We start from the raw sequence: 25783 nt of genomic DNA on the forward strand, positions 1-25783 counted from the left end.
GTCAGGAAAAGTCTTCCCATATTAGAGCTGTGATTTTATTAAAACCTTTCAACCAAAACCAAAGAACTCCAAGAGAAGGAAGGGAAAAAGTCAAAGAGATGGTGGGAAGCCCTGTGGCATCCCAGGCTCTGCTCCTGATCTGCACATGGCCAAGAGCAAAGGTTCTGCTCTCAGCATCCCTCACTCTGTGACACACACAAAGTCACTCAGGAATCACCACTTTCACCCAAACCCACTGTCAGTGTGGGGCTGTGACCACTGCCTGTTTACAGCAGTGGGAGGAAGGAATCATAGAATCACAGTATTATAGTATGGCCTGGGTTGAAAAGGCCCACAGTGCTCATCCAGTCCCAACCCCCTGCTGTGTGCAGGGTCACCAACCAGCAGCCCAGGCTGCCCAGAGCCACATCCAGCCTGGCCTTGAATGCCTGCAGGGATGGGGCATCCACAGCCTCCTTGGGCAACCTGTTCAGTGCGTCACCACCCTCTGGGGGAAAAACTTCCTCCTAATATTCAACCTAAACCTCCTCTCTGTTAGGGAGGGAGGTGATGTGAGAGCTGCAGAGCTGATATTTAAAGGCTGAGCATAGCCCCAAGTGAAAAACTAGGCAGAAACACAAAGAAGAGGCAGGATAAACAAAATCCGCTAGTGGATTTTGTGGAGGTTATCCATCATTGTCAAGGCTCTCTTTGCAGTGTGAGCCTTCATAGCAATTCAGAGTACCAGCAGCTATAGCTGTCCTTATATCTTAAGGATATCCTTTTCAGGAGACATCAATAACAAAACAACAACAACAACAACAAAACCCCTCTTCTTTAAGTGTCTCATCACGCTGAAAACTTGCTTGTGACAGCTCTTATACATGAAAATAAAAGAATTCAGAGCTTCCCCATGATGCAGTACCAAAAAATTACATTAGCAAATAGTTGAGCAAGAAGATCTGCATTTAATATGCCCTCCCCATATACTCAGCTTTAACTATAAAATGAAATATGTAATAGAAAAGGTTTTAAATAAAACCCATCCTCTGAGCTGTGCTGGGGGCATCTCCACGCTGTGGCTGTGGCTGTGAGGATCGCGCTTCATCTGTTGGCTGCACTGGGCTTCCAAGCAACAACTGAAGTAATTTGTCTGATGTAGGTAGGAAGATTGCAATGATATGCATTGGCATGGAGAAGATTAGAAGTAAAGATATGCTATAAAGCTTCACATCATACATCTGGAATGCATACTGTAATCTGTTGTAAGCTAAATGCTGTGTGTGTGCAGCAATTGGAGCTGGCACCAGTGGCCCTGGTGCAATGCAGACCCCCTCCTAAGCCTCTCTAACTCATCCCAGCTCTCAGCTGACCCCGACATGGTGTGCAATATGTAGCAGATGTACACCAGTGATAAGTGCTGAATGCAGCACGACTAGCACTACAAACCCTTTTGCAAAGCTGCAGTTTGGGCAGTGGGCACTGTCAGAACACGACGTCGGCTCGCTGCAAGCAGCCCTGCTGCACAGAAACAGCTCTGGAGCTTCTGGGCAGGGATGCAGGCAGATGAAAATGGTCCTGTTAGAGGTTGGTGCTGTGCTGAACCTGTGCAGCACAGCAGGAACTGGAGTAGCCAGCACTCCATGCTCTGCCTGCTGCGATGCTCCCACAGCAGCACTAGGAAACCGGCACAGGAATGTTACACACACAAGAAACTGGCAGGAATAAGGCCACCAGCAGCCCTTCCCAGGGTGTTTTGTAGCAACAGCAGCACAGCATCCAAGCACCTTACATCTTGCAGACACGGTGCTACCAGGACACATCATGGCTCTTGTCCTGTTCCAGCCAGCAGTGCTGCTCCCAGGCTGTGCTTTGCAAAAATTCCTGCAATTTCAGAGGCACAAATGGGCAAAAGAAGGTGCTTTGCACACTGCCATCCCCTTGCACACTGCTTTGCATCTCACTGCCCACCTGCCAGCTCCTGCAGTCCCACCAGGAGATGCACGAGGGAAATGATCCACCAGGAGAGCGAAGCATCCGCACCTGTGCAGGGAGAGAACATAACAAATAACAAATACAATCTGATTAGAGAACAGAATATTATTTTCAATGTAAAAATGAATTACATGGCGTACAGTAATAAATCACAGCGTTACCATTCGCCGGCGCAGAGGCGGTCCTGAAGCCCGGAGCTCCGTTCCCAGCGGACGAAGAACCCGAGCACAATCCACCAAAGGACCTTCGTGGGGAAGAAGGCACCCGGCCGCGGCACACAGCGGGCCCAGCAGGGAAGCGGGGTGGGTAAGGAACTGCTGTTTGTATCAGCTGCAGCACAGGCTGGAAGAGCCTTGAGGTCGGAGTTGGAACAGTTTCCTGCTCAGTGCATCGCAGCACCCCGTTGCCCGGGACCCGATTGCAACCCGACATCCCCACGCGTCCGACCCGCACCTCCGGGTCCCTCCGCTCCGCATCCCTCCCCGAGCATCGCCGGAACGGCAACGGCCCCACCTGGCGGGCGGGCTCGAGGGCTGGGAACGGGGCTCGGCGGCATCCCGAGACAGCCCGCCGCCGGCCGCAGCCCCCACGAGCACCGCAGCCCCCTCCGGCCCCGCGGCGCTGCGTGATGCTGAGCTGGATGCGGGCACGGCACCTCCCGGCCGCGGGGCTGCAACAACCCGGAGCTGTCCTGCTGCAAAACGTGGGCAGGGAACTGCAGGAAAAGTTGTGAAAGGTTCCTTCCTTGAGTGTTTGCATGCTCACAGCCCAAGGAGTGTGATGAGGGGGCAGGCTGTACCCCAGTATTCATCTCCAAATGGATGCTCCTAGATACGCTCAGACACTGCCAGCTCAATATGGTCGCCCGGGGCCAGCAGAAATGGTGAAAGAAAAAATAAAATAATTAAATCAATTAGCAACGTGGATCATTGGGCACTATAGGATGTGCTGGGATGGGATTTGGGGATCTGAGTGGTCTTTCCCAACCTTTATGACTCGGTATCACCTGTGACAACACCCATGCACAGCCCTGGGATGTAAAGCACACCTGACCCACTGCCCGGAGTGGGCAGCAAAAGGGTCAGGAGGTGAGAAGCTGTGGGCTCAGTGATCCAGGAAGCCATGGGGAGAAGCAAACAGAGACGCTGGAAAAACAGGGGAAGAAATATTTGCTTTATTTCTAAGCTTGGCACATTTGTATCTCAGCCAATTGGCTTAACTACAACTCGCAGTCCTCATTTTGAAAGATGGGCATTTCTCTGCTGGAAATGCTGTCCTCGAATATTTCCTTCGTCTGAAAGCTGCGAGGGTCAATACATCAGCACTAAAGTCTGCTGAGTGCCTCGAAATAGGGCGATATCATTTCCAAAAGTAAGTGACCACCAGGCTGCCGTTAGCCTGACATTGCAGAGGAGGAGATGGCTCTCTGCAACTTTGATTTACTGACAATTGTTGGAAAAGAAGCAAGCCAGAAATGAAAGCCCAATATTTCCATTACAGCTTACTTAACGAAAAAATATGGTAGGAAAGTCAGACATCATAAAATGCCCATCTTCTCACTATATTTACAGGCTTATACAATAGCTTGAGCCAGGGCAGGAATCAATGTGGAGCAGAGCTCTGAGTGCAGCATTGCTGCAGGGCAGGGCAGCCTGGTCCCAGCAGCAGTGCAGTGTGGCCGTGGCCATTTGCCCCAAAGAAACCTTTTGGAAGGCTGAGCAATTTGTCCTCAAGCAAGCCTGTGTTACCCGTTCTTGTCTGTTTATCTCCCCTGGACAAGGGGAATGCTTTGACCTAAGGCTCCGGCATTACAGCATTACATCAAGCATCCACCGTGGATGCATCTGGATGTGCCTTTAACCTGTAAGATGTGCTCTGGGCAAAGAGCTGCTTGGGCTCCAGGCAGGAGCAGCAGATCTGAGGTCCATCAGCAAGCCCAACAAAATCACATAATGCAGCTGGGATGGGAGGATGCTGCTATGAAGGCAGAGGAGCCCCTGTGCCGGCGCCAGGCAGCGCTTCCTACGGCTCAGTCAATACTTTAATCTATTGTAATGATTATCATTACTGATGTTTAGTATAATCACCTTGTCTGATACAATTGCTAGAATCTGAAAGTCAACTAGATTTTAATGGTTCATCATTAGGAGCATTATTTAGTTGGATTAAACTGGTCTTAATTCCTCTGCAGCTATCATTTAAAGCTGTTTGGAGCACGTTGTGGCAGCCCCCCTCGTCATGATATGAATCAATGCCCTGCCTGCACACCATGTATTTCCAGCTGCATTTAGCAAGCAATGGCACAGATGGACACTGAGGTGCTACAGCAATTAATATTCATGAGCTGTCCCCACCACCATTAAAGTTTCTCTAAAAAGTATAGCAGCAGAGGATGGATACACCGTGCTGCCCATGGGCAGCCAGAACCTGGAGCCCCAAACTCCTTAACCACAGAACTGGGTTCTTCCGTGCTCAAAACATTAATTTCCCATCTCTCTGCCATTCAGAAACCAGGGAAAACATTGATGCTGCCGAGGCATTGCACTAGAAACCCCAAGGGACCATTTTTTGTTGCTTCCTTGGTGTGCTGCAGAGATCAGAGTCCGGTTAGTAAGGAGGTAACGTGACCATGGAGCATCCAACTGCACCTACATGCTTTCCATTAGGTGAACCAAATTCGTTTCCCTAAGACTAATAATACATTTATCTGTCAGCCAGAATACAAATGTGAATTTAGAAAAGATGCAGACTCCCCCCTTCACAGGACAGAGGGGCATATTAAGTACATTTCCTTTTACTTAAACAAGTGAAGCCCAGCCTGTAATGGCCACAAGAAACTCTGCACTTGAAGAACCTCCTGTTGACCACAGAGCTCCATTAAATAAGTTATTGGATGGCTCTGTTCAAAAACGAAGCCCTCAAGACACGTTAGATGTTTCCTTTAGTTAATGAGATTCCCATGATAGCTACAAAAATAAAATTAGGCAACAATGCCATTAATCCTGGATTACACGCGGCGTGGGGGGAAGAATTAGTAGTACAAAGCAAGATTAAGACACTTTGCTTTTCAACAAATAGCTGTGGTGGAAGTGCAGTACTTCCCTGCCTAACAGAGGCAGTGAGGAGCTGCCTTTTGGTCTCTGCTTAGTGCTGGCACAGCTCTCACCTCCCCTTCTGACATGGGGAGGCTGGGTCTGGATAAAAGGGCTGAGCAAAGTAACGACAAAGAAGCCTGACATCTTCAGAGGCTCCAGGGAGCAGCAGTGACAGTGGGATGTACCTGCTGGGTGATGACATGAGTGGTTATTACACGTTTAACTTACTGCTGCACGAGACTTAGTTCACATCCCCCACCCTCCCAGAAACACCCAACAGCAGATTTGTTGATGGGAAATATTTTTTCCCCCCAAATACTCGCTTAACCTATATATGAGATATTATTCATACGAACTATCATAAATAAACAACTCCTGCTGTGCATTTACGAAGTTAAATCGTTTTCCATCGAAATTCTTAAATCTTATTAACTTCATACATCCCGTATTTGGCTGTTTTAATAAACAGCAGTATGAAATAGGGATAAGAAGGCAACCCAAAATAGGATTACATGGAGCAACAGAAGGGGAAATAATCTTTGAAGAAATAATCTAAGACCAAATTCTAACTGCATTAGAAAGTAACAAGTCATGGTTTCAATCAGCAGCCAGGCAGGAGTTTGATAATCTCATGCGCACAGCATATAAATCTGCAAGTGAGACAAATTGCATTTTAATTTATGTACTGAAAAGGTTAACTTCTAATACCCTCTGCTCGCTTAAGAAAGCAGCAGAAAGACATTCCCTCACAGCACACACAGCAATAAAGTAAGCAATGTCACGGGGCTGGATCTCACACAGCCTCAGCAAGGCCACGCTGTGCAGAGCAGCAAAGCATTGCAGCAGGACACGGCATTCACAAGGCTGCTTCTGGAGTCCCAGAATGCAGCCACTCAGATGCATCACGGGTAGTGACAGGAGAAGGGGGGATAGTTTTAAACTGAGATGGGAGGTTCAGGTTGGATCTTAGGAGGAAGTTTTTCCCCCAGAGGGTGGTGACGCACTGGAACAGGTTGCCCAAGGAGGCTGTGGATGCCCCATCCCTGCAGGCATTCAAGGCCAGGCTGGATGTGGCTCTGGGCAGCCTGGGCCGCTGGTTGGTGACCCTGCACACAGCAGGGGGTTGGAATGGGATGGGCACCATGGGCTTTTTCAGTCCAGGCTATTATGTGAGTCTATGTTCACTCCTGGAACAGAAGTTACAGATTTCCATACCCAACAGCAGGGCTGATGTTACCCCTATCCGTCACAGCCAGGCTCCATCTTGTTCTTCAAAGGGAATGAGTTTCACGATGAGTCTAACAGTGTGCCAACTCAGACTGGCTTTCAGAAAAGTCTTTTTGGTCATAAACTTATTTTCTGATGTGTGAATCATCACATACACATTCATTGAAACATTAACTTGAATTTATTCTCTTGGAATAAAGACTGCTCCTGCAGTCTGACCTGCTGAAGTCCCCAGGTGTGAGAAGGGCTGAGCTCAGCACTATGCATCCTCCTCACCCACCAGCAATGGCTCCACTTCCAGTGCCATCACAGCATGTGGTCTCTCCTTGTGCTGACCATACAGAAGGAACTGCACCGTCACCTGTTATTTTGGGGTAAGGAAGTAATCAACCAGGATACATAGGCAGCACTTGCTTCCAATCAGAGATGAAATAAGCTGTGCAGAAGAGCAGCCCTCCATTTAGTGCTGGCACAGACTCCACATACCACAGTCTGCAGAGGAAAGCTTAGAACTTATTCACATATTGTGGGGTATCACTCATCTATTTAATCCTAACTGTGGAAGGCTATACATTAGCATATGAGCTTTTCCATATCTTTCTTAATACTCATTTTCAGTGCTCTGTGGTAAAAAGTTAAGCCATCTTATCTGTAATACTAAAAAAGGTAAGATATCTAAGAAAAATCAAAATTCCAGATCCCCCTGGTTCCATGGCTCAAATACAAGTAAAGACATCCTTCAGTATCCCTCGCTTGCATGGGTCCGAAGTATGAGACTAATTAGAAGTGGAAGAGGAGCAGTGTTCCCCACCGCCCTGTGCTTCTGCAGCAAGTAGGAAGGGGACCCCACTTCTGGATGCTGAGAAGGAGAGGAAGCTGGTAAGCCCTTCTTAGCAGCAAATCAGCAGGGCCTGATCAGCAAACAAGATGCTCATCATGCCCAAGGAGGCTGTGGATGCCCCATCCCTGCAGGCATTCAAGGCCAGGCTGGATGTGGCTCTGGGCAGCCTGGGCTGCTGGTTGGTGACCTTGCACACAGCAGGGGGTTGGAACTGGATGAGCACTGTGAGCCTTTTCAACCCAGGCCATTCTAAGATTCCATGATGATTCTATGATTCTCGTATCCCACAGAATTCCACCTCACTTGGGGTTTGCAGGCACTGACAGCCTGACAACATTAGGACTCAATATTTAATGCTGTTTTCAACACAGAATTGTGCAATTAGACGTGTTTATTTCTATTGTAAAACGAACCACTGGAAACGCTGCTAAACTACAAAGAATGAACAAGCATGTACTTGGCCTTTCTCTTGATAGCTCCAGCTCTGAAACAACACTCCTGGCTTTCAGCAGCCCAACATTTAGATAAAAAGGTATGTGCACCTGGAAAAGACAAGAGAGGTCTCACTTCTTTTGGTTAAGCACCAAAGTTGACACAAAACACTGTGTTTTCGAATAGAGATACCATTTGTGAGATATAGACAGAACACAAACCTACCCAGCTATGTCTTTCCATAAGCGACGGTGGGTTTTTTTAAAGGGAAATTGTCTTCAGGGAGGCCTGGAATGAGGGGAAGTTGCCTACATTGCAGGCAAAGCCCCAGTAATTGCCCTACTTTTCCCAAAGCTTCCCTGCATCCCACCTCTGAGGCCCCCCAGCTAAAGATTAGACAGGATTTCTTTCATAGACAGAAGATCAGCACTCTTCTTAAGTCTTTCTGTAGTATTATTTGGGGAATCATCTTCTTAAAGCTTAGCAAATTAGCTTTATAACACATATAGCTACTGCTTAAACTTCCTGCTTCTTTCTTTTTCTCTTCTTTTTTTCTTTCTTTCTTTCTTTCTTTCTTTTTTCAAGTAGGCCTTGTCATACTCACAGAACAGCATCTCCATAAGTCTTAATAGCTGCACTGGTAAGAAAGGACGTGGTGAACCGGGGATCAAATTGCTGCAAACAGATGGTAGGCTGGGACAAGTCTGGGCTGAAACACTATCACTGTTAGCCACCAAGCTGGCAACAGAGCTTCTAAGGAGGATAAGTTACAAACAAACCATGTGGAATTCACAAAAGAGTATTTCCAGAGTAAGGCTTTTCTTTTTTTAGCATATGCGCTCATCTGCTCATATCCTTAAACTAAATGCTGCAGCTTAACATGGAAAGATGGTTACTGCTCAAGTCTTTGACTTCCTGGGGGAGACTACATGGGCTAAGCATGCAGACAGCACCACGTGGAGGAGACAACCAAACGGACTCCTCAGAGTGATGGTTATGATGGCCACTGTGCCAAGGTGCCAAATCTGCTTCATAGAACCTAAAGACAACTGAACGATAACTCAAATAACCCAGCAGCATCGAGACAAAACACAGGAGTGCAGAGAAGTGTGTTTGGCTGGGAAAGCCTTCCTGAGGTCAGACTTGCATTCTTTGCACTGTGTAATTGAATTACAAAGCGTGATGTTTTGTAAAAGTATATAATGGATTCCAAGTGGCTGCCCTACAGTCCACTAAAGGTGCAAGATAACAGTCTGTGTACAGCAGCCTGGCTCTGGCTGAATATAGTTGGGCTATTTAGTATCAGCCTGGCCACACTTAATGAAAAGAAGCAGGTATGGAGGATTTGAACATGGTTCTCTGACAATTGGATGCAGTCAAACAAACAAACAAACGCAAAGAAAAACGTGGTAAAGGGCTTCAACTGAATCTGAATACAAAGCTGAGTTGTTTGGTTCTGGTGGAGGGTAAAAGGGAGAAGGATGTAAGGGTGAAAGAGGATACTTACAGAAAAGGACCCAGCTTTCCAAAAACCTGCACTAAGTTCAGCCTGCTGCTTTCATCAGCAGACAGCACCAAGTTCCCAAGGGCAGAACTGGTGCAAAACTCATTAGTTTTGGATGGGCGGAACTCAGTCCTTGTATACATATGGACCATTAAGCACTCACGCACCTAAAAAGCTCTGATAAGGCCCAGCACAGACCCTAAGACAGGCACCTTTGCACCCAGTGTCTCTTATAGATGGCACCCATTAATAAGCACACATTTACACCTTGGGCACGTGGCCCCTTGAGAAACTCCAACCAACTTCCACTGCAAAGCAGCAGTTGGAAGGAGACAATTACTGGAACAGAAAATCACGTCCGATTTATAATTCAAAAGCTTCATGTTATGAAACTCGTTATAAAAGGGAAAAAGAAAAAAAAAAAAAGAAAAAGAGGACAATTCATACTTTACAAACAATTGGACACTTCCATTATTTACTGAAAATAACTGGCTTATTGTGCAACCCAACAAGCCTAACTTGGGACGCCGAGGAAACAGGATGACCACGTTATCCTGTTAAGCAAGCTGAAAGGAGCCCAGTGTAATCCTGTGCTAACTAACACTGCTCCTGCTGCCATCAGCAGCCCATTTGTTCCTAAAAATAGTCAACGCTGGCCCCGTCAGATGGAAGCAGAAGAAAGAACAGTGCAGCAGACACAGAGTAAGTGAACCCTTAATCCTTCCTTGGACCTTGAGAAATGAGGCCTTGTTCTCCACCTAATGAAACTCTGCACATGGTAAGGAATAAACCCCACTAGAATTGGACAGTGTCAGGAACTACTTCTCAAAACAGAGACTGCTACACAAACGGTCAATTATGAAACACCTCTCTTGTAGAAATTACAACCTTTTCACTTAATCCCTCTGCTTCCCAAAAGCCAAGCTTCCCTGCTCTTTGGTTTCTGGTCTAACACGACACAGCATTTTGTTGGAACTCTCATTTTCTTGTTTGGCAACAGACAGCAATGAAGCTCTCTTTTTAAAAAGCATTTACTTCCATACCTCGGGGGGTTCTCAAAGCTGGAGGTCTGCTCTTGTTTTCCCTTGATTACAAATACTTCATACATTTTGAACTAACTCTGTACATGACCAGATTTCTATAAGCTCCTCAACCTGATTTGGAAGCATCTGCTTTCAATACAATCTGAACTGGAAGACTATTAGCAAGATTGGATTCAGCCTCCAATCAAGACAGAACTGAGAAATGAATGTCATGTGCACACTGGTACTGCAGTTCCGGGGCTGGGCTCAGAGATGGGGGAGGTTTGTGGCCCACATAAAAGTTTCTTTTCAGAGTACATCACAAAAAGGCATCTCCAAATATGCACATAATGTACTGTAAGGGTTGTCCAGATCAAATTCTACTTTTTTTTTTTCTTTGTAATTAAATACTGGCAGTTTTATGCTTCCATCTGGGGGTAGGGAGGGAGAAAAAGTAACTACTTCTTGTATGGAACAAAAGGCCTGAGCACTCAGAGCAGCCACCTGGGCTAACAAGCAGCCCTGAACCCCCACAGACTGTATTGTCTCTAAAAAATTATCTCAGAACGGGCTGCTGACCTCCATTCAGTCACACAAGCACCGTGTTCCCACAGTGAAAATGCTTTACTAACCTGCCCACTTAAACCACCCTGGCTGCAGATGCAGAAAGCACAGATGGCTGTTCTGAATGACAGTGTGACTTCAGAGTCCACCCAAAGGGTCAGCTGTCCTGTCATTAGGCTAATTGGAGTGGCTTATGAAATTACTTTAATCAGAAAGACCACCTCAGTGCCTGGCAATCCTAACTTCTTGAACTGCTCCAGGTAAATCTGCTGAAGAACCTCCTTGGAATATGGAATAGATTAACACAATGTCCTTTAGCATGACACACTCTTGAAATTACTCTTCATTTTATCTCATTTCACACTTGGAGTAAATAGAGATAAGTGCAAAGATGCTAAAAGACAGAACCTAGCCACTGCAATACGCTTTGTATGAACTTAATATCATCTGTAAGTATGAACAACCCAACAAACTTGAGCTCTACCAGGAAAAGGATACAAAAACATCCAGGAACAAAACTCCAAAGCTCCCGAGGAGCCATGGAAGATGGTGTAAAATGTAAAGGGCCCGGACAGATTCAGCAGCAGGCATCTTAAGGACAAGGCTGAGGCCATACGTGCAGTTTCCCAGCATGGCCAATGCAAAGAGCAGGTAAGAGCTGCCTTCCGTTGACTTTCTCTGAAACTAGAGACAAAAAAACTTATACAGAAAGCATGTTTTGAGATGCATCACAGTAAACATTTCTGGCTAATTCTGGCACTTTCTACTATCACACACTGAAGGATTTTTCAGTCACTCTTCTCCATCTTTTCATGAACCCTCCCAGCTTAGTATTTTCAGCACACACCACTGAAAGCAACTGAAGTCGTTACAGCTCTTAGGAGCAGCTCTGCTTAACATAGTTCTTATGTAGGTGCAAAGCAGCAAGGATAATCTGCTTCCAAAGGATATTTCATTCTTAGGAAATCTGTTGCTCTATCAGTGTGCACAGTAAAGCCCTTTGAAAACGTTGCTGTATTCCAGTTGGAATGGAAAAGGTAAAGAAAGGGGGAAGAGGAATAAGCTTGGAAATGAACTAAACCTTTTCACAACCAACTAAAAAATCCATATGAATTTGATGATGTAAAACATGCAGGATTTTTTCTTTTATAGAAGAAAATTGGTATATTAAAAAAGTCAGTAATGATATCTTCAATGGGGAAAAAAAAAGAAGGGTGAAAGCTTTAAGCTTTAAACTACTTTCCCTGTGACTTTAATTTTTGATCCTGCAGTTGGTTACCTAAAGTAGAATCATTTGGAGAAAGAAATAAGGGAGATATCAGTTGTTCACGAAAGCCATCACACAAAGCATGTTTCTGCTTATGGATCTCATAAATCCAACCGTAAACCTGCCTCTTTCCTGCCCAATCAATACCCTTCTACTGATTAAAGACCATCATTTTCCTAAAATTCTCACCACCCTCTTTTGAAAGGGAGAAGAAAACCCTTCTTTAATGTTTTAGATGGTCACAGAAGCCAAGGAGGCTTTCACACTTTGATGCCAAATCTCAAGGAACAGAGAGCATTCAGTAAAATATACAAGTATATCCAGCCAGAAACAGACTTACATTTTTATACAGCTGAGGAAATCTACTTCCCAAGTAAAACACACAAGATATATAGCCACAAACAAAGCCTGACATTTCAGTCATATTGAGAGAGTTCTGAAAAATAAAGGGACATGTATTTTGGCAAGAACGTTTTCAAGCATTTCAGAGACTTCAACTGAGAGCCCGCAGGCTGGTGGGGTTTTTTTTGGCCAGAACTTTCAAAGCAGCTCAGGGCTGCTCTTCAAATGACCAAAAAGGGTGAGAAATTGTTTAATCTTCATCTCACAACAATGCACAGTGCTGCGTCATGGCTGAGACTGAGATCAAAATCGGCACTGGGCTTCAGGATGTAACACTCATATCAATCCAGCTCTTCTGCTAAAAAAGCCTGGGCACAATAATTCAAGCCAAAACTAAACACTGTAGCTAGGGCCACTAAATTGTTAGTTTTCTTACTCTGGCTGTATTTTGAAAATAAGCTGCTTCCCTGCTGGGCAATGTTGCTGGATTACAATTATTCTACTGGCATTAATACGAAGGCCATCAAATTGCTAAAATAGCTTGTGAACTTTGCTGGTGAAGTGACAGCAGCAGCAGCAGGTACAATTGTAATCTCCCACTTTTTATTGATTGCACTTTTCACTACACGGTCCCTACATGGATGTCTGCAGTACCCAACACCGGCAGAAAGACAACACGTGGACGTGTCACTTCACAAAGCAGCACATCCTAATAACCCAAGGGACAAAATGAGCCCAAAATACAGGGAGCTGCTAAAAGAAGCTACTTTGCAGCTTATTTACTTTGGAATGTATGGTACGTACTTAGAAATCCACACAGTGCCACACGTTGTGGTTTCTGGAGCACTGTTAAAAACATCCAAATCTCCCGAAAGCTCAGAGCACACACAACATTTTCAAGACACATGGGTTTGGGAGTTTCGTTTCTTGGAATGGAAGCAGGTAAGCACTTACATTGCTCTTTCCCATTGCTGAACTCTGGTCTTGCTTTCTGATTAACAGCTGGCAGGGTAAAACAATGCACAGGGTTATGCACATCAAGATCCAGGTTATACAGAAATTCTTCAGCCTTCCGCTGCCTAGAACGATAAACAGACAAATGAGCTGGAAAATAACGCCTGCTGTTAAGGTCACTTTTCATCCACAATACAGATGTAAATCGAAAGGTCTCATTTCAGTCTAAGGATCCCACCTCACTGGGCTCTGTCTCTGACTGCTTTTGATTGCATACAATGTGCACAGAGCTTTCTGCCTTCCATTTCAATCGTCTGTTTGGTAGACTGAATATTACAACTACTGCCGGGGATTAGAAAGCAACTCAAGCAACTTCATTCCTCTTAAATGTCATTAAAACTGCATGCACTGAAACAGAACACAGGAAGATGTCAAGGTATTTGATTATGTGAGCAAATGAAGTCATGTTTTAATCAACATGGACGAAACTAACTGAACCACACAAAAAATAGCACTTCATTTCAACTTGTATGTGTATTTAGATAGCTGTAAGTAGATGGAGCAAGTCATAATATGGAACCAGGTTCCAGCTTCATTTCTTGCCTATATAAACTGACTGTACAACATGGAATATATTGACAGGTATTATGTAGGTAAGAGGAGGGGAAAAAGGCAGAAGAATAGAATTTTCACTGAGAAGATTGGAAGAAACGGGCCTAACAACTCCAGGTGGAATCTGCATAGTCTGTTTTTAGACAGGCTTTATTTACACACTATAGAAAACATCAATGTGAAGAAGCTGTGTTACAGAGAACGTTTTAACTGTTAAAAAACCTCACCTTTCATCTTCTGATTCTTGAGCTTGTAGTAGACAAATTGTGAAATCAAAACGATATCCATGTTAACGTAGGAGATGGCAGTGACAGTCTGAAAGAGAAGATACGTTTGTTTGTTTGGTACACAAGAAGTACAAAATACAATCAGAACTAAGTTGTGCTTCTTGATAACAATGTGCACAACAAATACCAAAGTGCTGCCAAAAGAAGGGAAAAAAGCATTCAGAGGAACAAGTTGGACACAGCAGCAGATGGATACAATGGGAAAAGTAAGAAAGCATGAGAGTTGAAAATAAGAGCAGCAGATAAGAAAGCTTCAGACACAAATAACCTATCACTGACAACTACTGCTTCCTCCACAGTAGCCTTCCCTTCATCGAACACACTGTGGTGTTGGGTTTGTATAGGTTTAACAGCTTCTTTGATGCAGTGTTTTTGTTATTAAATGCTTCTCATAAAACCAAATGCACAAAATGGAATTTTAAGAGTAGTTGCAGCATGTAACTTCATCTATCAGATGCTGAACAGCACAGCTTCTATCCAGCCCTATTTGCTCTGCAAACTCACTTTGAAGGCACAAATTAACTGAGAGCTCCCCACTTCATCCCAGTAAGTCTCTCAGAATGCTAACTGCAAAAGTGAAACGGTTCCTGCAACACATCACGGCATCAAAGTAAACATCCAAGAAATTCTGACCTTTTTTTATGGACAGTAGATCAGTGAACACAACGTAAAATCATTTCCTGCCCTGGTATCTATTGCAGTGTTAATTACTACAGTATCCTAGAGTTTAAAGAGACATTCTGAAGAGGATACATCAAAAAGTAGAAATATTGACAGATTACCTGAATTGGCAGTTGATTTGTTAAATAGCAGCCTATAAGGTTTGTGAGATCTCCAGCTATCCAGCACAGCAGGAAGCCCAAAGACAGAGCCTGGTCCACCTTCCCATCCCGACAGGCAACGTGAATTTGACTGGCACAAATTCCAGAGTTGGGAAACAGTGTTAGCTAAAAAATGTCTGACAAGTTGGAACATACAACGTTCAAAATCTGAGTCAATAAAGAATAACAACATAACGACAAGAGACCCATCAGAGCAATACCCGCTAACACTTGGAAGGAGAGCTCAGTATAGCTACTGCTGCCCATGTCTTACTCCAACACAACAAAAGGCTGAAATCACAACTTCATTACTGCTTGTATGGACTTCTGTGTGTGCTGTGTGAGTGCCTTCTGCAGTAAAATATCAGTCTGGACACCAAAACCTTGCCTTCATCACTTCATTCTTACCTGCTGTAAATATCAGCCTTTGAAATCCTGAACAGGAAAAGCCTTTAACAGAAGGGCTAAGAACAAACAGGGCTTCTGTGAGCTGACAACTACACTAAGTCTCCAAACTGAGGAAGAGTTCTTCAAATTCACAATGGGAACTATGAAGCAATCCCAAATTTCAGTCCATTAGGCACGTCTTGATGAACTACATACTGGCTAACGTGACACTCTGAATGTAAAGCCTCTTTCCAGCTCATATTTCAGAAGCTCAACAGCTTACTGAGAGCGTTTTGATTTTGATTCCCATCCCTCTTTATTAGCTCAGTAAATTATACTCCTGCTACGGGGACAGACTTTGGAGTGGATCCCATTTTGTTTTGGTCACTTTCACCTGTGAGCAGCCTTTCTACTTTGCTTCTGCCATCTCCTACCTACACGTTGGAAATCCGAACCCAGTGCCAGACCTCCCAACAGCAATTGATTTCACACTGAGGAAGCAGTCACTCATGTGTTGCTCCTGACTTTGTCTCAGTCCGAATTCCACAGGCAGGACCCAGCTCAACAGTCCTGGTGACACAGCATGTGGTTTACATGCACAGCGAGCCAGTTTCAGCAGCAAGCATGCTGTGTGTACACATCTCGGGGTGGGGAAGATAAGGGAGAAGAGGTGATTTATTCTCATTTTCTCTAAGTGGCAGAGATTAGTGTCAAGTCAGTACAACAGAACAGTACATCAAGCTCATTTGTCAACCACCAAATATTGTTCTAAACATGAACAACATGCTTCCCTGGCATATTGGATCTGTATTATGCAGATAGAGAAACATATCCAAGATAAACTTAAAAAAAAAAAAAAAAAGGCAGCTTGTGAAAAAGGCTTCAGGCAAGATTACTCATGTTTCAATCTGAGGACTGCCAAGGACTTTAAACTTACGGTAGTGCAGCAAACAGAAAACAGACAATGGAAATCAGCCCTATGACAACGCTGCAGTACTCCCACGCATTCTCGACACATTCTTCTAGAAGATGCCAAATCCATGGTGTTCCATTTATACACAGGCTCCTATTCTCTGCTGCAGAGATATTGAAAGCATATGGATACAGCTGGGAAGCCATCATTTCTGGGCTGAGGCTCAGTTTCAGAAGTTTATTTCTGCCTCCATTTTTACCCCATGCAAATCCGCAAATCCGTTTACCAAAGCTGAATATCTGCTGTGAAAACCCTCTGCATGCAGACGGACGCTCGAGATCACAGTTAGTTATTTCCAATCTCATAAACAAACCTGCCAAATGTAACGAAATAAATACGGCCAGCGTGAATACGATGTTCACCATAAGATGCTTGCTCTTGTTTATTGCTTACAGAACAGATGTCAGGCTTCCAAGAAAGAAAAAAAGTACTTTGTGGTCCATCACATTCATTAATGCTCAACAACTATTTGTGACGCTCTGGATTTATACCACTACACCAATTTAGTCTGAGCCCACATAAGGCACACGGTTACACTCAGGGGCCAGAAAACTGCTACGGGGTAAAATAAACCAAACAACTGATTTGTATTTAAAACCAAAATTCTACTTTTCACATTTCGCATTAATCCAGCGAAGTAATGATGCCTTCTTTAATGCACACTCCACTCACTCTTTACCCAAGGAGGCTGTGGATGCCCCATCCCTGCAGGCATTCAAGGCCAGGCTGGATGTGGCTCTGGGCAGCCTGGGCTGCTGGTTGGTGACCCTGTACATAGCAGGGGGTTGGAACTGGATGAACATTGTGGGCCTTTGCAACCCAGGCCATTCTGTGATTCACACTCACAAAACACAAACGTGGTGTTGATTTCCAGGTAATTCATTTCCAGCTAACGTTACAAAAAGGAAATTGCTTAATGCTCAGATTGCAGACAAGCTCTTATGCCTGCCTGGATCGAGGCAGCCCATCAGACTAATTAGGGATCCAATACACTGTCAGACAGCTGACATTATTTAATACTTCAGAGGAAACTGGGCAAGCATGCGCATATTCACTAAGTAAACACAGGGTAACCCCAGCCCAAACCCACCCCCAAAAAACCCAAAGCAACAACAAAACAAAAGGACTCACTTGGCAAACCAGTGATAAATTGGCTTTTTTTCTCCTCTGCTCAGACTTCAGGTATCTGCAGCGCTCAGTGCTGGAACAAGTTTCATGCAGAAGCTGGCTGCCTCTCAAGGGAGCTGTCATCATGGGACCTAAACCACACAGACAATAAAAACAAACACGTTTTCACACGCTGAGAATTCATCCATTAGATACATTCTGCTCATGCTGGTGAAGTCACTGGGCTTTGTAGTCATCTTTGCAAATAGCTTTTCAAGTTAAGAACTATCTGTGAGCAGCACTGCAGGTAAGCTTCCCACTGTGGCACTCTGCAGCTGAACAGGGTGTCAGCATCCACTAAGATGCATCAGAGCATACACACTGCTGGGCAGCCCCTCTGCCACGAACCATCAACCACCTGTAAGCACTGAGACACAAACATTTTATTAGGTTTCAGACACCACTGCACCTCAACTTCATCCCCAGTCAGTATTTTTAGCAGCTTCAGTTAGTTTACATCTGCACTGTGTGTGCCAGACCAGGAGATACCCATCGTCTGGCACTGACACGTGCTCATAGTGCAGAAGTAGCACAGTGTTTGAGCTGCACCAATATGGATGGATCCTTCTCCTATTCATTCCTTCCTCAACATTTAAACAAGACCAGCCACCTCTTGCTTCACTTCTGTCATATGAAATGCTTTGCCCTGCAAAAAGAATGAGATTGGTATGACGCTGGTCTCCTTTGAACCGATGAGAAAGGAAAACAATACAAAAAGGTGAGTTTCTATAATCATTCTGGGCCTTATCGATCCCCTGTCTGCAACTTCACCCTAACATGTAATGGCTGAGAAGTGAAATCTCCCTCATTAAGCACAGTCCCACAGCACAGAGACACTGGGGCCATGGCACTGCCAACTGCTGCAGGATCATGTCACAGAATCATAGAGTAGCCTGGGTTGCAAAGGCCCACGATGTTCATCCAGCTCCAACCCCCTGCTGTGTGCAGGGTCACCAACCAGCAGCCCAGGCTGCCCAGAGCCACATCCAGCCTGGCCTTGAATGCCTGCAGGGATGGGGCATCCACAGCCTCCTTGGGCAACCTGTTCCAGTGCATCACCACCCTCGGGACGTCACACTGTGAGCAGAGCTGCAGACTCAGGGACAGCGAGGAACCCGGAGGGATGCTCATTCAGTTGTGTGCTACTCATAGAGCGGATCGGGTTGGAAGTGACCATTAGGATCGTGCAGTTCCAACCCCCTGCTATAGGCAGGGACACCTCCCCTGCGCCACATTGCTCACAGCCCCGTCCGGCCTGGCCTGGCAGTTTGAATACTCCTGGGGGAAAAGAAGAAGAGCCAGCATGGAAACCAAGGGGTATTTCTGAGCTCCTGGGAGCGCTCCCAGTACGAACATGCCCGCTGCTCTCCCACCGCGACCGCCGCCTCCCGATGGCTGAGGGCGGCCGGACCGCACCCAGCGCGCATCCCGAGAACGGCTCCCGCCCATGGAAGACAAGACAACGAGAAGCAGATATGAAGAAGTGCCGTCCCAAAGAGGAGCCCATCAGACGGCAGCCACCCCGCGCAGCTCCGTCCGGGGCATCCCGACCGCGAGAGGAGCGGCGCTGAGCGGAGGGGCTGCCCGACCACGGGCAACGAGCACGCGATCACGGCACACACCGACCTGCCCCGAGGAGCTGCTGCCGCTCCGCCGGCCCGAACCCTGCGGGAAAGATGGACGGACGCTCCCGCACCGCACCCGGCAGCCGCCGACACCCCACGCCCCGACGGCGCCGCCCGCCCGCCCCGCCCTCAGCGCCGCAGCGGTGGGAGCGGAGCGCCCTCTGCGGGAATGCTCCGGAGCCGCTCAGCTGGAGCGACCCGTGGTCGATAAAGATGGGAAAGAGCTCCGCGACCCCGGAGTGCCGCCCCGGGGTGACCCTGTGCCAGAGCTCCTGGGTGTCTCAAAGGTGGGGAGAACCTGCATTGGGGACACAGAAGCGCCGGCTGCTGGTCTGGCAGCAGCGCACACGGCGTGGCAATAGTATTGTAGGGGTACATGGACTCCTGGGGGTCATCCAATCCACCAGCAATGGGAGCAGAGAACAGCTGGAGAGGCCTGTGTATCCCATTGAATTCCTAAATCAGGGCTTTCTGTGCCCAGACTGCACATCCAGTTGGACTTCTGACACAGATTTCCAGCTCTCAGACCATGCTGCTGAAAGCCCAAAGTGTAGATGTAAAAGTGAGATGAAATAAATAACAATAGCGTTTATAGTCCTAATAGATATGGCACCCCAAAAAAGGCTCTGTCAAGGGAAGAACAACTTTATTTGGCTGATATCCGCATCAACCACAGAACTTGTACGGCTGTGTTTCAACAAGAATATCATTGCAGTGCCCCCAGGACCTGCTGGTGCTGCCAGCGCTGCCCATTCACTTCATTGGTAACAGCAATTAAGGATCCAAGAAAGGAAGCAACCTAATGAACAATCCTGAGGTCTTTGTGGGATATGTACTTTCAAGCATGAATATTTTAAAGTATTTTGATAGGAAGGAATGTTGTATAATTTACTGAATTTTTAATACAAATTTACTTTTATTCTCACGTCGGCTCATTGTTCCTGTAGCTACTGCTGTCTAGCTAATTAACACAGGGCTGGGAGGATGATTAAAGCAAAGCTCGGTGTCTGCATTGTGCTGGTTTAATTGCTGCTCAAGTCGTGGCTCTGTGTTGGCCTTGGCAGCTGAGCAGTGCTTGCCTGGCACTGAGGAAGTCCCATTTGTGTCCATGCAGCTCATCTGCTGCTGGGTGCTGAAGGCGTGCAGCTTTGTGCATGTCTGCAGTAGGACACGGGCTTAGGGAAGAGATGGATTTTGTTGCATGACTCAAAACAGTTTGTCTGAGATGCCCATTGGTTGTGACGGGGTGGGATGGCTGGGACCTGCTCTGCTTCACAGGATCACTAAGGCTGGAAAAGACCTCTAAGGTCACCAAGTCCAACCCAACCCCTCCATGCTCACTGACCACAGCCCTCCTTCGTGCTCCTCAGCCCACAGCTGGCTCTGAGAGAGGGCACATGGAAGAGTGGGGCTCAGGCCTGGTGCTGCCTGGGGAAAAGCCTTCTCCATGCAAGGAACCCATGCAGTGTGTACCCCAAAAACTGGGTGTGAGCCTGGGGATGCAAGGGAAGCAAGAGCAGAGACCACACAGGTGCACGGAGAGGGTAAAATAACAACTGTGAGAGGAGCACACACCTGGGAACGGTTTGTGCTGGGTCCTTAAGGTACTAGAAGGTCTCGAGGGACCTGAGCAGTGAAAAAGGGAATAAAGAGAAGACAGTGTGCTGATAGACAGGCAATTATCCCATAAATGTAAGCTACTCTGAAGAGATATGTACAGCATTATATATTTATGGATACAATTTTGTTCTACTGCCACATAACAAAATGAATAATACATTAGCCCAAGAACTTGTCACTAAGTGGATTGCTTTGTTGCCTTGCCATTAAAATAAAGACCTCAGTTCTGTATATGTGTGTGACATTAACCCTTTTCTCTGGGTACAGCCTGGTGTGAGTGAAGGTGCCCCAAGACTGTAAATTTGAAGTAGATCTTGCAGTTTTTAATGTGAGATAATTCTAATGAGATTGATCATTTGAAGGCATTCAGGAAGGTTTCACAAATCTTTTGATCAGACGTGAGAAATGAACTTTCAATGTAACTGTGCAAGAAAAGAGAGAAACCAGAGCTTAGGGAAGGGGGGCAAGAAGAGCTGAGGCTGCTGAGCAGCTGCAGGGGGTGTCTGCTCCACCAGAAACATTTGAGAGAGCACAAATTATGAAGCAGATCAGGCTGGGTAACAAAGCAGCAATCTATTGTCATCCGTAATGGAACTGGAGGGAGTGCTTGGCTACCAGGCAGTTCCTAATTACGAGGTGTTGAAGCATTTCTCTCAGGGAAGTAAGAACGGAGCAGAAAATGTTGGGTGTGCCTCGACCTGATGGCTCTTGCTCAACACAGTGAGGTGGGTTACCTCACCTCTTGAGGCCCTTCCAATGCTACACTGACATGGTTCCTTGCTCACTCCATGCGGAGACTTTCTTCTGCAAATCTAGCTAACAAAATTATGTTCATGAAAGCAATTAATTCACATAGGCACACTAGTGGTGCTATTAATTAATTTAAATAACCTCTCCCATGAGGTTACTGTTGACTGGTTTCCTTAAGCTACAAAACAACTGTGACTGCTTAGCTCTGATGCCATTACTGCCATTACAGCTCCTGGTGGAAGCACTGTTCCATATGTTTCTGTTTTTCAAAGCACCGTGCTCATCTGTGAGGTATAGAATTAGCAGAGGTAAGCTTTTGAAGTGTAACATCCTGAGCAGATGTTTCAGTAGTGTTTAAATTCTGACTCTTACTGTGGCATCTGCCCATTGCCAAGAGGAGGAGCTGCTGGCAGGAAAGGCAGGAGCTCACTGCACCAAGGCGTGCTGTGTTTCTTGAAGTTTAGCATTAAATGCCTGTATTAACTTTAAATGTGCATCTATGGTACAGATGAGCTACCAGCCTCAGAGGGAGGCTAGTAGCCTATAGAGTGAATGAGGGCTGCAAGGATGCTGTGCAGGTGCAGATCCATCCTTGGTTCCAGGTGCTGTATCTCTGCAGCAGACATGCCCCAATCATGAGCTCTTAACTCAGGGCAGCTGAGGACAGCACGTCCTGCCTTCTTATCACTAATACCTTTCCTGCCTGCTTCTAGGGCTCTTTTAAAGTCTTCTGGCTCTCAACCAGAAACAAAGTGTGAATGCCTATTGAAACAGTCCCTTACAGACAGGCAGAGTTTCTTCACTGTGGGGGCAGCTGCTTTTTGCTCTCCTTAGGTAAGCTTTCCCAACTTCTTCTCCCAGGGACACAGCACAAGGGTTGCTTGGGCCATCACCGAAAGTTTAATTCATTTGCTTGGCTACCTTTAGGAAGCCCTTTGCTTAACCCAACTGTAGATTTCCATCCTTTCAGGTAGGGAAAAGATACAGGAATGTAGAAGTAAAAAACAGAGCAGAAATGTGAAAGGACTCCTCAGGTTGCAGGGTTTGTAACTGCAGTGGCACAGCTCCAGTGCTCCGTGTGCTGCCTGGCGCAGTATATAAAACTCAGCAGCGGAGTTATGTGGCTCAGTTAACACAGTTCATAAACTGTGCAGCTCAGTTAAGAAAGCCGCATATATGGGGAAATGGTGGGAGTGTACATAGACACCTGAAGCAGAAGATGCGGTTTGAATGGAGAATGATGCAGGCAGGTAATGGAAATACACTGATTGACAAACAGAATGTGAGTGTGGGAGGGTGAGTACATGCGTGTACGGATGGAATTTGATAGAAATATGAAGTTGATGCCTACCTTTTCCTATTTGGCAAGAGAGTTTGCAAGCCTGAATGTTCCACTTTAGTATAATTGCATCATTTTGTGCTCTGATTACTGGGCTGCAGCCATTCAATGCATGGCCCAGAAATACTTCTCATAAGCCAGCCCAGCTCACACCAAAGATTACTTCATAAATGCCTGCATCGTTATTCACTCCTTTATCTGGGACAGCAAACAGGGAGAAGGAAACTTGAGGAAATACCTGCTGAGGAACAAAGATATAAAGCCTTTAAGTAAGAGTTGCTCAGTGAAGGTCAGTGCGCTTTCTAAAGGCTCTTGCTCCTGGGGAGAAATGTTTCTTCCTCAGAGGACATCTGTGGGCACATAAACCTGTTTTTTCCACGGGCTTTTTATGTCACTGGTTTGCTGGTGCGTGTGGATTTTTATGAATACTCTAAATTAAAGAGACTCCAGCTTGACTGTGAAATTAATAGAGCTATCAAAAAACCCACTGTCATTATACAACAATTGTTAATTATTTACAAGCAAACTTCTGCAAGAACAGTATTGTAGCTGTCAGCATTGTCGTTATTGAAATTAAACTGCTTTGTCTGAGCAGAAGATAGCATGACTCATTGGGGCTAAATGCAATGAATACGGAATATTCTGTTTCTCTTCACCAATTAGTCAGGGGGAGAACAATAGCATCTTTCTTTCCTAACAAGAAGTTTATTTAAAGAAGTCTAACCAAATACATTATTGTCAGGGCTTTGTTCAAGAAGGACACAAATTAATCACAGCTATTATGAAGGTTCAGTGCAAGCTTTTTTTAGGATGGGAAGAACTCTTTTCATAAACTCAATTCTCCTTTTCCAGATGGTGAAATGGACATGAAAACTTTATGCTTTATTGCAGTATATTGTCTAATATGAGAGTTATATGCTTCGGAGTCATGGACTTCTCAAATGCTCTTTGCTGTCTCTTATTTCATTTGCCTTTCCAAGCTTATTTTGGCTCAGTGGTAATTTGTGCTCTCTGTGTAGTGGGTTATATTTGTTTCATAAACAGTGAGAGGGAAGTCAAGGAGCTTTCAAGAGGACCGCAGTGGTCCTGGTAGATTCCATCCTGTGCCATCTTGCATCAGCAAAAGTTCCCTCATCTCAGTGGTGTTAATGGTGTATAGCAATGAGCCCATTGGTGGAAAAGCAAAAGAATTAAGGTATGAATATGCCAGGGTTGTAAGGCTGGGTGAGGCTAGTGTGGCAAAGCCCTGCAGTGACCAGACAGATTGGAAGGAATTGAAGCCTGTAGCTGAGGAAGTGCCACATCACTCTGTCTTTCCCCACAGTAACGCCATCAGTCTTCTTTTCAAAGCTCGTTTGGGTCTCTCACACTCGATCTTTCCTTTGCCTTGTATTCCCTGGCCTGCTGTCTTCACTGGTTTTGTCTCTGCTGCAGATGATTCTGGGAGTAGAGAACACTCACTGCAGAGGGAGATATATTCTTTGCAGGACTCCTCTCTGCCGTGCACCTCTCAACACTGACAATGGGTGGTCTGAGAAGGCAATCAGCGCTCATCCTTTTCACATAAACCTTCTTGTGACTGTGATCAGCTGTGACTGCAGTTTGAGTAAGCACAAAAGCAGCACAAAAACAGTTTGTGTTTCTGCTTTCCTTCTGAATAACAGTTGAAGAGATTGTTCACTGGGGGATGTGCTACTTTGATTGCTATGAGAATCATAGAATCATGGCATGGGTTGAAAACGCCCACAGTGCTCATCCAGCTCCAACCCCCTGCTGTGTGCAGGGTCACCAACCAGCAGCCTAGGCTGCCCAGAGCCACATCCAGCCTGGCCTTGAATGCCTGCAGGGATGGGGCATCCACAGCCTCCTTGGGCATCACCACCCCCTGGGTGAAAATTTCCTCCTAAGATCCAACCTAAACCTCCCCTGTCTCAGTCTAAAACCATTCGCCCTCTTTTAGAGATAGGAGGAGCAAAACATGCTACATGTGCATGCTGGGTTAGAAGGAAGATGTGGAGAATGCTCAATCATGACCTTATAAATAATCTCTTAGCATTGGTAAAGGTACGTGTTCACCCACCATTAATTTTTGATTTGGTTGTGGAGATAATGCTGGAATGATCTGGAGGGGGTAAAAAATTATTCTGAGTGCATTTACTGTTAAAATTGAGGACCTTTATGGCTGTATGCATCTTCTATGGAACAGAATTCTTTAATTTATGATTTCTAAGTTCTCACTGTGCTGTAAAGGGACAAAAGCCCAAAGAAGAATGATAAGAGAGCGCCTCCTCATCCAGTCTGGGCAGGCAGTCATTTTTCAGCCAGTAGGTGGCTGAGTGCCTGACTTCACCCTTTGCTGCTCTGAGTTGGCTCATTTCTTACTGCTTTGGCCATTACAAGAAAAATGTCAGTGCTGGGACAGCTCAGTGTGGGTTTGTTCCTGTTCTGTCAGGGGAGGGCATCACCCCAAGTTGGTTCTGCCCTGTGTGTAGGGTAGGCTTTAGTTACTGCTGATGTGTCACAATTTTGAAATTAATATATCAAGTGAAGCTTAAGGGGAAGAGTTCACAGATATGGTGAAGGTGGAAGGAAAGCACTTTTGCTTGCACGCAAAATGCTGCTGGAGTGATTTAAGCATGATTCCTCCAGTGCAGCTGGCAAGCTGTAGAGGAGCTTGGGTAGGTCCTGAGCACTGCTCTCACGTGGGTGGCTTTGCCTGAAGTGCTGCAGGTTGGTGTGATGCACCCGATGCCACCAGAAGGGATGTGTTTCCTGCCAGGAGCCCTGCTTATTCCTGACTGTTCTTCAGCTGCTGTCCTTCCAAAGACACCAAACAAGGCCAACCTTCCCACTGGCTCCTGACAAGAGGCCCCATAACTTGCATTAACTTCTGCAATTTCCTCGTTGCTCTTAAGCAGGTTATTAATTAACTGAATGTAACCACTGGCTGTTGATAAATCCTTTTAACTAATTCAAATTC

The 25783-nt window shown here is 45.8% G+C and overlaps 2 protein-coding genes across 10 annotated transcripts; both read right to left on the minus strand.

The window, feature by feature from the left end:
• Nucleotides 1-622: 622 nt before the first annotated feature.
• On the minus strand, nucleotides 623-2867 carry LOC146758888 (uncharacterized). The gene is made up of 2 exons (XM_085513691.1): nucleotides 2136-2867; nucleotides 623-2022 (listed from the first exon to the last, which is right to left on the minus strand). Exons 1-2 carry the CDS (start codon nucleotides 2731-2733, stop codon nucleotides 1940-1942), a joined length of 681 nt encoding a protein of 226 aa, XP_085369817.1. The 5' UTR covers nucleotides 2734-2867; the 3' UTR covers nucleotides 623-1939.
• Nucleotides 2868-6458: 3591 nt separating this feature from the next.
• Nucleotides 6459-19197, minus strand: SLC66A1L (solute carrier family 66 member 1 like). Of its 9 annotated transcripts, none has more exons than XM_085513686.1 (9): nucleotides 19096-19197; nucleotides 17434-17561; nucleotides 16267-16405; nucleotides 14904-15033; nucleotides 14062-14149; nucleotides 13223-13347; nucleotides 12267-12362; nucleotides 11158-11343; nucleotides 6459-6657 (listed from the first exon to the last, which is right to left on the minus strand). In XM_085513686.1, the coding sequence occupies exons 5-9, from the start codon at nucleotides 14120-14122 to the stop codon at nucleotides 6556-6558; spliced, it is 570 nt and encodes a 189-aa protein (XP_085369812.1). In that variant the 5' UTR covers nucleotides 14123-14149; nucleotides 14904-15033; nucleotides 16267-16405; nucleotides 17434-17561; nucleotides 19096-19197; the 3' UTR covers nucleotides 6459-6555. The 9 variants fall into 9 exon arrangements, with proteins under 9 accessions (XP_085369812.1, XP_015727723.2, XP_085369814.1 ...); XM_015872237.3 differs by having other exon boundaries at nucleotides 16267-16615; XM_085513688.1 differs by lacking the exon at nucleotides 16267-16405.
• Between the last annotated feature and the right edge of the window lie 6586 nt (nucleotides 19198-25783).

Source organism: Coturnix japonica, chromosome 12, assembly GCF_054131305.1.
Source record: "Coturnix japonica strain WE chromosome 12, WE-NBRP24, whole genome shotgun sequence".
NCBI lineage: Eukaryota > Metazoa > Chordata > Aves > Galliformes > Phasianidae > Coturnix > Coturnix japonica.

What these genes read in the sequence shown, in the direction of transcription:
- LOC146758888 (XM_085513691.1), bottom strand. Translation starts at nt 2,733, where the DNA reads ATGCAAACACTCAAGGAAGGAACCTTTCACAACTTTTCCTGCAGTTCC. An exon ending in CGCCTCTGCGCCGGCGAATG is followed by an intron (nt 2,023 to 2,135) that starts GTAACGCTGTGA and finishes CTCCCTGCACAG; the next exon opens with GTGCGGATGCTTCGCTCTCC.
- SLC66A1L (XM_085513684.1), bottom strand. Translation starts at nt 16,667, where the DNA reads ATGGTGAACATCGTATTCACGCTGGCCGTATTTATTTCGTTACATTTG. An exon ending in CAAATCAACTGCCAATTCAG is followed by an intron (nt 14,150 to 14,903) that starts GTAATCTGTCAA and finishes CTTCTCTTTCAG; the next exon opens with ACTGTCACTGCCATCTCCTA. An exon ending in TTTTGTTCCTGGATGTTTTT is followed by an intron (nt 6,658 to 11,157) that starts GTATCCTTTTCC and finishes CCAAAATAACAG; the next exon opens with GTGACGGTGCAGTTCCTTCT.